A 10,761-nucleotide genomic window follows, 5' to 3' on the forward strand; every position below is an offset into this window, starting at 1 on the left:
AAAATAACCCCCACCCCTTCCCTGCCCAAGCATACTCCTCAATCTCCTTAAATAGTGTCCTTTCTGGAAACTGGCTGTTCACAGAGACAGGCCTGGAGACTCCCTGCATCTCCAGCTCTCAGCTAAGCAAAGGCCCCTCAGCCATTAATTCTTTACTGCTCGTTCTTACTCAAGTATCATTTTATCACCCATTTGTTTCCCCTTCCTCACCTTGCTAACACTAAGAGAGTCAGGGTTCATCTGAGAGGCAGGGATAGCGCGAGGATCTTAAGCCATATTTGAACTTATTGACCTTGATTTCTCTAACTCAGCTCAATCTTTCTCCCAGGTGCTGACATCACCGATTCCCACTTTTCATGGAGGCAAAGGAGGAGGAGGAGGTGTTGCCTTGGAGCCTGGGACATAGGGTTAGCAGATGCTGGGTGCTAGGTTCTCCCAATCCAGAGACGGATGGAGGAGTTTGTGACCCCAGCGATGCACCAGCTGGGCAGAGAACTCCTTCTGTGCCTGAGCTGGGAATACAATGAGGCATGATGGGAGAGTGGCTGCTTTTATGTTCTCAAGTGGAGCAGAAATATTGTTACAAGCACAAGGCTGATTTTATTCTCAACTTTCACATAAAAAAGGAGAGGGCTGGAGAGATGGCTCAGTGGTTAAGATCACTAGCTGCTGCTCTCCAGAGGACCTGAGTTCAACACTCACATGGTAGCTTACAATCATCCAGTTCTATGAGATCTGAAACCCTCTTTTGGCCTCAGTGGGTACTATGTACACACGTGGTACACAGACTTACACACAAAATACCCTTACACAAATGCACACACACCAAAAAAAAAATTAAATTTTGTTTTAAAGAAAACTTCTAAAATAGAAAGCCCCTGGGATCTGTTAGGCAGAAAGTAGTTAATGGGTTGAGAGTATCACAGGATATTCTTAGACTTTTCTGGAACTGTGAAACACAGATCCCTGTGAGGACTGCATGTTCCTGAGGGCAATATGGCTATCTTCCCTTGTATAGTATGTGACGCACCTCCTTGCTATAGTGATGGTTGCTGCTTCCTGAGATGGGTGACTTGGCATTGGACCCAGGTTGAGTTGTCTGAGAATGGACCATCCTTATGAATCTAAGGCATCTATCTTTCTCTATGTCGTAGGGAGCGGTGAATCTTTTTGATGAATGGAGTACAGGGGCACCTTGAAGACAGTGAAAGGGTTGGGGAGGCATTGTAGTCTCTTGGGGTGGGGTCATTACCTGTACTCAAGCTGCACAGTGGCCCCTGCTGCTAACAGACCAGCTGTTTCTGGAAGTGGTCAAGGCTCCAGCTCTGGCGATGCCCACATGGATGCCCACAGCGCCAGTCAGGAGAACAGGAGGACCACCCAAAGCAGCCAATCTGTTTCAAGTACCACTCTACCTCCTGTTATTTCCCCATCCTCCCCAGGAATCCGCAGCAGGATTCCTGGGTCATCTGAGAGCCAAGGACAGAGAAGTCAAATAGGAAAACTTATTTGAGCCCATTGATCCTGCTTCCCCAAATCCAAATCCCTGGGTCCACAAGCCACATCTGCCCCCTACCGAGAGGCATCTTTTCCTAACCCCAAGATCACTGTCCTCTGAATTCCAGGCCCCCCTTCCGGTGGATCCCACAGCCTTAGCTGCACCCTGCCCTGGCTTCCTCTTTCCAGTCTTGGAACCAAATGGAACGTTCTTTCCTGAACCAGATCTTAGTTTCCCATTCTCCACATCCACTTAGCAAACTGAGCTCAGGCTTCATGGTGCTACCAAGACCTCCTGCACCCACTGTTTGGTGTTTTCCAGACTCTCAGCCACATTCCCAGCTCCTAGACCCCTGGTTCACCCCCACACCCCTACATTGCACTAATCTTTTTTTTCTCCCATTTCCACATGTGTATGTATATTTTGCATGTGTGTGGGCACACACGTGTGAAGGCCCAAGGTGGATGTCAGGATTCATCCTGTACCACTCGCCCACCTTACTCATTGAGACGGGCTCTCCATCAAGCCCAGAGCTCGCCCACATGGCTACTCTCCTTGTCTAGCTTGCTCTGGGGATCCCTGTCTCTCTGCCGTCCCAGGGTGGAATTATAGGCAAGCCACTGTGCCCACCTTGTATTTACATGGGTTCTGGAATGCCACTTGTTCTCACAATTGTGTGGCAAACTCCTTAACCACCGAGCCACCATCCCAGGCCCATACTAGTCCATTCTGTAGGCTGGTGCCTGCCAAGATTCTCGGACCCCCCTCACGGACAGCTCTCTAGCAGTGGATCCCTCCCAGACCCCACCCACTTTGGAACTTCTCATGGCCTGCAGATGGTTTGGTGCTAACTCTTGCCTCTGCCCTACCTTGTCAGGCTGCCAACTCCTGCTCCCAGTGCACTACCTGGCCAGACTCTGCTCTGGCCCCTCTGCCTCCCTTCCTGCAATCCTTCGCACACCCACAGTGATGGTGCCAGGACTCCCTTCCCGCTCGAAGGCCCCCTTGCTGCCCTCCCAGGGTCTAGAGCAGCGCTTGGCCCGTGCGTGGGTTCTCAAATACCATTTGTGGATGAATGAAAGAATGAGTGAATGAATGATTAATTACTTGATTTACAAGACACATTAAAATGAAGCTTTTAGTGAGCTGGAAAACAATTTACAACATGGAGACAAAGGAAATTGACAGGGACCGAGTACTTGGCAATATTAGAGAATTGTCCATTTTTAAGGAACCATAAAATGTGTGGGTTTTTTTTTTTTAACTTTCCTCTCTTATAGCTATGACTTGAATATTTCTAGATGAAATAATACATGTGTTTTTCAACATAATTAGCATAAAAGAATTACAAGATTGGCCATGAGCTGAGGGTGTTGAAACTGGCTGGGATTATTCTCCCTCTTTGTATTTGAAGCCTTTGATTAATACTTTTTTTTTTTTCTGACCCAGGAATGGGTATAGGTGGGAGAAAGCTTTTTTTTTTTAAGCCAGTAAAGATGGACATGATAAGCAAGCCTTCACACTCTGGGGGACCATTTGCAAGTCGGCTCGCTCTCCCTCCGTACATTTCAAGCAGCTTTCACTGAGTGCTTTTGTAGCAGAAGACAATTTTACAGTCATTTTCATAGCATGAAAATACCTTCTCCTGTCAAAGCAGGGAGGCTGAGGGAATGTTCTGGGTGCGCTATCTGCCCCCTGTCAGGGCTGTGTTTGCTTGGGCTTGCTCAGGGGGAGGAAGAGGAGGGAGAGGAGCCCTCACTACCCTGGCAAGAAGGAGTCCCCCTGGGTCAGGGAAGGAGTCTTTGTGCTGGGGGCGTGGGAGGGTGCTGGGGGTGCATTCCTTGTGTCCATATCAAAGCACAGAGCTGTGCCCATACCTGCCACAGGCTGCAGCTGCTATCCTTGGGGATCCCCTCTGTCTGCTGCCCACAGAAAGAGGAACACCTGCCCCATCCAAGAGCAGAGGTGTCAGAATGGCCTAGGCATCCAGGGCAATACTGAGGATGGGGGCCCTGGATAGTCTGCTTCCTGTATTGGGAATGGCAGAGAAGTTTCCAGAAAAAAAGTCTAGGGGCAGTCTTGTCCTCAGATCACAGTCACCACCGCCCCCACCCCCACCTCCTGCTTCTAGCCAAAGGACTAGCTGTTTTTCTGACTGGGAGTCCACTTTGCTGCCTCTGGTGCAGAGAGCCCCTCATCTAGAATGGCTTTGCCTCCTACAGCCAGCCCATCCTCAGCTCTCCTGGATCTCTACTTAGAAATACAATTCAAGACCCAGCTAGGAGCTGCTGCTCCCAGTCAACCTTGCCTCCCCTTACAGGAAGTGCTCCTTGACTGCTGAGACAATGAATGACATGGTTTCTAGGCTGGACCACCCTGACATTTGGTGGATGGAAAAAGCCAGCTGCCGGGGGCTGACAGGGCCACCGTGGGAGAGTTTAAACCCTTTCAACAGTGAAAAGGGTGGTACGTAGTGCTGCGTCTTTGTAAGCCTGTCATGGCTCAGCTACATAGTGAGTTCAAGGCCAGCCTGGGCTACAGGAGGGTATATCGGGTGTGGAAGGCACATGAGCTGGGCCTTGAAGTATGCATGAAGATGGACATTTGTGAGGCGGAAGACGGGGTCATTCTACAACAAAGAAGTATGTGATGTCAGGCATCTTAGGAACCCGCCGAACGTTCGATGTAGTAGGACAGAAGTTGGGGGTGTGGGGAGGGGTGGAAAGATGAACCCCCATGGGAAGCCTTGCTACAGAGAACCTCCGTATTAGCAAGTAGTCCAGGTGAATATGCGCAAGTGTGGAAAATTCTCGACCTTGTGTTTTGGCTCCAGGGAGGAGTGTAGAGGTGGCGCCCACCGCTAGGATCTTGGCAGCTGGGGGATCGCAGGGGCCGAGCACAAGGCAGAAAGGTAGACAGACAGACAGACGGCTCCCACCCTGTGTTTTGTGGCTCTGATGATGACTCAAGTTGAAGTAAGAGCAGAGAAACCGGAAGCCGACCGACAAGCATCCTCCGGCTGACGTGTACTGCAGACGGCTCCTGCGGGCTGGAGGTCTCTAAGTGCAAATGGGGCTGCCCTATCCTATTCGCTGGGCGGCCCAGGCCAGCCATGGCAGGTGAGGCAGGGTGGAGTCCACGCCCCCCTATTCCCTTGCCCCTCCTCAGGGCAGGGCCTTTCTCTCCTTCACCCTTAGGCCCTCACGCCGGCTCCATACCCTTCTGCCACCTGCTTTGAGAGGTTTGTGGAGGTTGGGGCGGGGAGGGCCTGCCAATAAGCCAGGCCCTGAAGCTACTCCATTTTCTCATTGCTCCCCTACACAGTGTGGCTTGGACGTTGGTTTTAGGTGTCAGGAGAGGATGTGCTGGTCAATTTCCTCAGAAACGGCAGTGTCGGCTGGCGTTTTGGGGTGCCCATAGCTGGGCTATCTGACTGTCTACTTCCATACTCCTACGGCCCAGCCCACCCCTCACCTCTTGCTCCACAGGCTCTACCTCTGACTACCTGCAAATGAGGAGGCGGTGGGCTACAGCCAGCCTCATCCCTGGGGGTTTGGCCTTGCAGCTCAAAAGGAAGAGGTGGAAACCTGGCCTGGTGGGGGCCAGCCTGTAATCTTAGCCATGGGGGAGGCTGAGACAGGAAAGTGTTTGTTCAAGGCCTGCCTGGGCTGTAGAGTTGAGTTCAAGGCTGGAAAAGATTGGGGGGGGGGCGTGTGTGGTTCAGCAGTAGAGAGCTTATCTAGCATGCGGGAAGCCCTGGGTTCAACTCCCCAACATTGTCCCTCCCCTCCCCCCCCAAATGTCTCTGATGGATAGGATGCCCACTCCTTGTGGGTCCTGGAAGAGATAAAAGATGACAAGATTGAGGAGGACAGGATGAGGACCTGACAGTTTGGGACACTGTCCCTACCCCTCCACTAATTCCCTGAAAGGCTCTCTAGACCCTGGTTTCTTTTTCCAGGAGGAAGACCGGTCTGTCACCACTGTGGCCACCAAGCAACCTAGGGCTAAGAAGCCAAGCACAAGGCTGTGTGGTTGGAGCACAGGCCAGGTCCCATAGACTAAAAGATGTACTTGTTTTTCTAAAGCCAGTGTGAGCCGGCAGGTGGCACACGGAGAACTAGGTTGCTTCAGAGAAAACAACCACGAGGGTGGCCTGCAACGCAGTAGGTGGCCCAGCCCACTCTCCGGTCCCTTCTGACTGCCTCTCTACCCCCCAGTAGACATAGATGGGACTTCCGCATGGGCCCAGCTCTATCAACAGCAGCCTGCAGATGGAAAGAAAGCCCATGGCCTGTGCCGGTGATGGTGCCCAGAGGCTCCTACTGGAATGTCAAGTGACTCCCCACATCTCCTGTCTCCTTCCTGGCAGACCTGTAGAGGCAGTGTGCACCCTGAGGCCCCCCTGGGACCCCTCTGGGGGGAAGACGCCACACTGGAGAGGACATTGGCTTTGGCCAAAGGCTGCTGAGACACAGAGGGTTTTACTGTGGCTAGGCAGGTTGAGCTGTATTTTGCAGAGGTGAGTGGGCACAGAGATAAGCCTGGCCCTGTCTTTGGCTCTTCAGGGTGCTGCCAGACACCCTGGATGAAGCCCGGTTTCCACTCCTTGGCTCATGCAGCCCCATCTCTCTCGCTCTCTCTCATCTCCAGCTCTGCTCCTGGCCTCCTCAGGGCACACTGTCCCCTTTACCTCATTCCCTTCGCTCGCTCGCTCCCTCTGCTCGCCCCTCAGCCAGCAGCTGAGCAGTGCCTCCTCCTGAAAGCCCTCCCCAGGCGCGAGCTCCCAGCCTCAGTTACGGTACTCACGCCCCCCACCTGTCTGCATCACACACTGGTCACATCTGTCTGCAAACCGCTTCCCATGAGCCACCAGATGTAGCTCTTTAGACCGGGACCGGCCTCGTGCTCGGCGACACATTTCTAGAGCTGAAGGAGGCCAGGAGGAGTCCGCAGAGGAGAGGCTGGAGTCCTGTCCCTGTCTAGGGACACCAAAGGTCTGAGAAAGGCCGATAGTACCGCCATCACCCTGGAGGGCAGAGTGTCCCCCCTGGCTGCCAGTGTCTACCAGCCACTCGGGTCTTTTCAGGCATAGACTCCTATTCAGCAGACAGAAACCAGTCTGTAGGGGGAGAGAAGAAAGGGGTCCCAGGAAAGCTTTGCTGGAGCCCTTGTCCTGGATCTGTGTGGTCCCAGGAATGGACCCCTCATTTCTGCCTCACTGAGCCAAGGATCTGCACTCTGCCAGGACACTGGTGTGTTGGCCTGGGGGAATCGTAGGAAACCTCAAGGCTAGTCAGGTCAGGGGCATGTGGCCACTCTTAAAAAGCCTATAGCCACGATGCCTGCTAGAACTTTGCCATCCCTCCTCCCAGCCCTCTCCCGTCTCTCCCAACTCACAGAATGCAGGCTGGGTCAGTTTACAGGACTGGGGTCCCCCTGAGACAGGGGCTTCCTTACCTCGGAAAGTCACTTTGGCGATCCGGTCACTTCTGCCTCGCAGCTCCGAGACGGTCTTGAGGTGGACGATCAGGGCCATACTGGTGGGGAGAGCCTGGGCAGCGCCAGGCAGAGCGGCAGGAAGGAGCTGGCTGGTTGAGTGCGGCTCACACACCTCCTGCTTCCCTGGCTGCTGCCGCCGCCTCCTGATGCTGCCCACAGAGACCAAGGCAACCAAAGCGAGCTGCTCCTTCAGCTCAGCAGAGCTGTGCAGCCCTGCCAGCCCCGCCCCTCCGTCAGCCCAGCATGTGTGTAGAGTGTGTGTGTGTGTGTGTGTGTGTGTGTGTGTGTGTGTGTGTGTGTGGTGTTCACCCAGCGTCGGGAATGTACGCTGAATTCATTATTCAGCAGCACCAGCCCCTAGATAAAGCTCTGTCCAGCTTCAGGTGTCTTCTCTCAGCTCCTTGAATGGAAGCTCCTGCCACTTGGAGGATGGACGCTCTAGGCCACTAAGAGCCAACAGACCGCAGAAGGCGTGAGGATGGGGTGGGTGTGGGGTCAGGGCACCTCTTCTCCTGGGGATCAGGAAGTTCATGATCTGAGTTTGGATTGGAGCCCTGGTGTCTTGGGGGGGGGCGCATTTATCCACGATGACTCCTGTTCTCTCTTGCTAATCACAAGGGTTGTGGATGCTCAGAAGGCTTGGGGAACATGGGCAAGCCAGGCCCAGCCGCTCTGGATGGATCGTGCTGTGTCACTTAGAAAGTCTCACTCAGGGACAATGGAGATGCCTCAGTGGGTAGAGAATCTGCCACAAAAGCATAAGGACCTGAGTTTGGATTCTAGCATCTGTGTTAAAGATGGGTGTAGAGGCATGGGCTTCTAACCCAGCTCTGGGTCGAGGGAAGGGTGGAGACAGAATTCCTGGAGTTGAATGACCACCCCAGCCTTATCTGAATGGATAAGCGCCAGGTTCAGGAAAGAGACCTGTCTTTAAATAGTGACTAAAGAAGACAGTGGAGGTTGACCTCAGGCTTCCATGCATAAACACATGCATGCATACATACCACATACACACACACACACACACACACTTCACTCATCTAGAGTCTGGACACACCACACACTCGCCTGGAGTCTAGAAAGCAGCTTCTATAAGGCAGCTTAGAGGATACACCCAAGGGCTGGTCCCTCTGAAATACAAACATTAGAAGTAGCAATGTAGTGACCCCCTGGCCATGCCCCTGGGACGCTACGTATGTGCCCCTGGCATGCTAGGTTCTGGTGCTCTGTGCTGGGATCATGGGTTTGAATTTCAGGTAGCTGGTCCTGAAATGGAAATCATCACCAGAGAGCCCCTTCTGGGAGGCCACAGGGCTGCTTCTGTGTAGGGCAGTGTGTAAGACTCAGGACACCAATGTAGTTTTTTTCTCTTTGGGGGGGGGGCTGCCACCCAGCTTCCAGATAAATCACACGGAGACAAATTCTTACTTATGAATGCCCAGCCTTAGCTTGGCTTAGTTTCTAGCCAGCTTTTCTTAAGTTGAATTATCCCATCTACCTTTTGCCTCTGGGCTTTTCCTGTTCTCTTACTTCTGTAAATCTTACTCTTACTCCATTGCTGGGTGTAGGCAAGTGGCTGGCCCCTGGAGTCCTTCTCCTTCTCTGGCTGCTATCTCTCATTCCTCCCAGATTTCTCCTATATATTCTCTGTGCCTGCCAGGCCCGCCTATCCTTTCTCCTGCCTTGCTATTGGCCATTCAGCTCTTTATTAGACCATCAGGTGTTTTAGACAGGCACGGTAACACAGCTTCACAGAGTTAAACAAACACAACATCAGCAAAAGTAACGCACCTTAAAATAATATTCTACAACACCCCAACCTCCCCATCTCTGACTGGGGACCACGAACTGGGGGAGATGATGCAGTTGATGGGGGGTTTCCAGTGATCGGAGAGCTACCTTGCTTCCCCTAATCAGCTGCTAGAGGTGACAGGAGGGACATCTGTAGAGGAATCCAAGGGACATCAGAAGACGGTCCACCCCCTCTTCCAGGAAGGGCTTGTAGGGAAAGGAGCCCAGGGGGACTGGATCCCCTGATCCTGGAGCCTGCACACCCTTGTTCATGTTGCTCACTCTTGGTGAGATGTCCCCCATCTTGTCCCTGCCTCCTGGCCTGGCTTAGCACAGGTCCATTCTCAGGGCTAACTCTGCACCTGAACTCAGACGGGCTTTGGGACCCCCTTTGTGTGGCTACTGATCCGGGTTATCTCTCACTGCCATGGGGTTTCTGCCTGTCCTCACACCTCCCCTGCGGACCCCAGGGAGATCCTCATACCGGGAAACTTCACAGGGTATCCTGTAATAGTCAGATGTCCAGTTAATGTGAACAGGGCTTGGAAGTTCAGTGGCCTGTCCAAAGGAGTCCACAGGCTTTGGGCTGGCAGAATGGCTCAGCAGGTCAGGGCTCTTTGCTGCCCAACCCCATGACCTGAGTTTGATCCCTGGGACCTCTATGGTTGGCAGGAGAGGATCAGCTGGTCTTCTGGCTTCCAGATGTGAGCTGAAGCACATGTGCATGCGCTCTCGCTCTCTCTCTCTCTCTCTCTCTCTCTCTCTCTCTCTCTCTCTCTCTCTCTCTCTCTCACACACACACACACACACACACACACACTCACACACACACACACACATTCACACACACACACACACACACACACACAGACCATGTGCCCTCTCCACATCGATGATAAATAAATAAATGTAATAAACGGGTTTGAAGGTTTAAGGAGAGAAGTGCTAAACTTTCTCAGCTTGCTAACCAAAGTTACCCCCTCGGAATCCCTCAGGAGAGTAACCTACAAATATCCAAGAGCCTCTTCCCCGTCTAACTATTCCTTGTTTTTGACCCTATTTTTCTTCTCCCTCCCCAATTTCTGCTCGCCTTTCCCACATATATTTAATGACACCAGGTTAGAAAATTCTTGGAAAACGCATATATTGAATGTGAGCAAATATCTAAAAATTTTAAAGACCAAGCTTAATGTCCCTTTAAAATTATACAGATTCATCTTCATTGGTAAGGCTCAGTGGTACTTAGCAGTCCCCCTTCCTGAGGGTCCCTTGGTTGTGTTTTGCTGTAAAGGGTGAATTTTATGGAACCCTTTGCGGCCCTGTGCATGTTGAGCCTGCACAAAGCAGCCCTAGGGACCGTCACCAAACCTCAGTGTCCCTGTCTGTAAGAAGACGGCAATCCCAATGAACATATCTTTTCTCCAGCAGCTGACCATTCCAAAAGCTGACCCCGATACATGAGTCAGAGTTCAGGCAGAAAAAACAGGGCTTAGTGATCCAGAGCAGCTCAGGAGGGGGGGATGTGTCTGTGAGCTGGGCCAACTGGGATGCCGTTAATGAGGAGGAAGTGAGAGTGTCACCTTGTAGAGCTGGGGTCATTGGAAAGTCTTCCTGGTGGATGTCACATCAGAGCTACAGGCCACCTTTTAAAAACTTTATTGGCTGGGCAGTGGTGGCACATGCCTTTAATACTAGCACTCGGGAGGAAGAGGCAGGTGGATCTCAGTGAGGACAGCCTGGCCTACAGAGCAAATTTCAGGACAACCAGGACTGTTACACAGAGAAACTCTGTCTTGAAAAAACAAAAACAAGACTTTACTGAATGTTTTCCTTAGTGCAGCACATGTCTCCCCAGGAGGCTTGGTAAACTATAGATACAACTGGATGGCGTTTTCTCCACTGACTTGGCAACCACTCGCCCACCTTTGGCTTCTCTGCCACACCAGGTTTCAGTTCTGATGCGTGTGCGT

General features: G+C 52.3%; 1 protein-coding gene across 1 annotated transcript in view; it reads right to left on the reverse strand.

Annotated features, from left to right (window-relative positions):
- Positions 1–7,161, reverse strand: part of Otof (otoferlin) — a 106,941-nt gene extending 99,780 nt beyond the window's left edge. Inside the window, exon 1 of the mRNA XM_037198077.1 lies at positions 6,959–7,161. Within this exon, the coding sequence (XP_037053972.1) occupies positions 6,959–7,037 (79 nt within the window). The 5' untranslated portion in view covers positions 7,038–7,161. The remainder of the gene's footprint in view (positions 1–6,958) is intronic.
- Between the last annotated feature and the right edge of the window lie 3,600 nt (positions 7,162–10,761).

The sequence above is a fragment of the Peromyscus leucopus genome, chromosome 22, assembly GCF_004664715.2.
Source record: "Peromyscus leucopus breed LL Stock chromosome 22, UCI_PerLeu_2.1, whole genome shotgun sequence".
Taxonomy (NCBI): domain Eukaryota; kingdom Metazoa; phylum Chordata; class Mammalia; order Rodentia; family Cricetidae; genus Peromyscus; species Peromyscus leucopus.